The sequence below is a fragment of the Cyprinodon variegatus genome, unplaced genomic scaffold (genome assembly GCF_000732505.1).
Source record: "Cyprinodon variegatus isolate N-32 unplaced genomic scaffold, C_variegatus-1.0 Scaffold996, whole genome shotgun sequence".
Taxonomy (NCBI): domain Eukaryota; kingdom Metazoa; phylum Chordata; class Actinopteri; order Cyprinodontiformes; family Cyprinodontidae; genus Cyprinodon; species Cyprinodon variegatus.
Window position 1 is genome coordinate 182,891 of NW_015151449.1, and position 1,332 is coordinate 184,222.

General features: G+C 45.3%; 1 protein-coding gene across 1 annotated transcript in view; it reads left to right on the forward strand.

Moving 5' to 3' along the window:
- Positions 1 to 1,332, forward strand: part of LOC107100649 (guanine nucleotide exchange factor DBS-like) — a 96,200-nt gene that overhangs the window by 73,715 nt on the left and 21,153 nt on the right. Inside the window, exons 22-23 of the mRNA XM_015399218.1 lie at positions 543 to 624; positions 840 to 1,049. Of these exons, the coding sequence (XP_015254704.1) occupies positions 543 to 624; positions 840 to 1,049 (292 nt within the window). The remainder of the gene's footprint in view (positions 1 to 542; positions 625 to 839; positions 1,050 to 1,332) is intronic.

Genomic DNA, 1,332 nt, shown 5'->3' on the forward strand with positions numbered 1-1,332 from the left:
ATATATATATATATGCATATTTAAAAACTAAATCCAAGTAAAGTGATAATCTTCCCAAAGAAGGTTGGTTCTTGAACAGCTGCTGCTGAAAGGACTGTGCAGGGTGGGTTCGTTTTGTAATAAACCAGGTTAATACTAACCAGGTTAGTTTAATTGTTTTATTGGTGCTTTTATCTGTGATCAAAGGGTGTCATATAACAGTGAGCATATGGAAAATGTAACCCATCATCATTGGGGTGAATAACAGGAGAACTGGACTTTATGGGCTGAAGGGCTCAAAGGACAGTTGACAGTTTATATTACGTCAACAAAGGGACAAACTTGGAAAGGGCCTGTAAAGCTTCGACCACAGCGTGGTATATGAACACCCACTCCTGCTAGGAGCCTCGTTAACGGCTCCATACGCCTCCACTGCCCTGCATGTTGCAGCACACCTGATTAAAGCTGGGCATAGTTGCATTTGCAATATTATTGCAATTGAGAAAAATCCTATTTTCAAGTCACAGAGGCTCTCAATGTTTAATCTCCCACCTGCCCATTAGGGGGCAGTAATGTTTAAAGTGGGCATGCTGTTCCACAGAGGGCAAGAAGTTACAGCTAATCCATTAATGCATTATTGTAGAAGTAAGAACTTGTTTGTGCAAATATTACAGTAAAGTCCTGCAGTCCTGGACTCTGGACTAGCAGACCTTCCAGGTCATGAAGAAACCCTGGAATAAAAACATCCACATGATTGTGATTAGATCAAAGGATTAAACTGCAGTAGTGATTGAAAGTAATCGCAGTTTAGCTTTAGGTAAAATGAGCCTTAATCTAAATGATCACATGGACTCCCCCAGCAGCCACCAGGCGTGTCCATAGAACCACTGCCGTCATTTCAACAAGTTTACGTATCGCTGACTCAGCACTCCGTTCTGACTCGCAGACGTGTCCCTCTGTCTGTCCCTGCAGGATTGTCCGTAAGATGGCACTGAGGCATTCTGATTCATCAAGTCCCGAGTCCGGATTGAGGAGAGCTAATCCCAGTCCCAACATGAGGCAGAAGAAAGGTCAGTGGTCCCACCTGGTCGCTTCTAACCGAGGTCAGAAGAATGAATCCGTCTGAGATCATTGAATGGATTCATTCCAAGATTCCAATAAACACGAAATAAACAGCTGACACCACCTGCTGGTGTTCACTAGGAAACTGGTCAACCCTCCACCTGTCTGCCTACCTCCACCTGTCTACCTCCACCTGTCTAACCCCCACCTGTCTACCTACCTCCACCTGTCTGCCTACCTCCACCTGTCTGCCTCCACCGGCCTTACCCCCACCTGTCTACCTACCTCCAC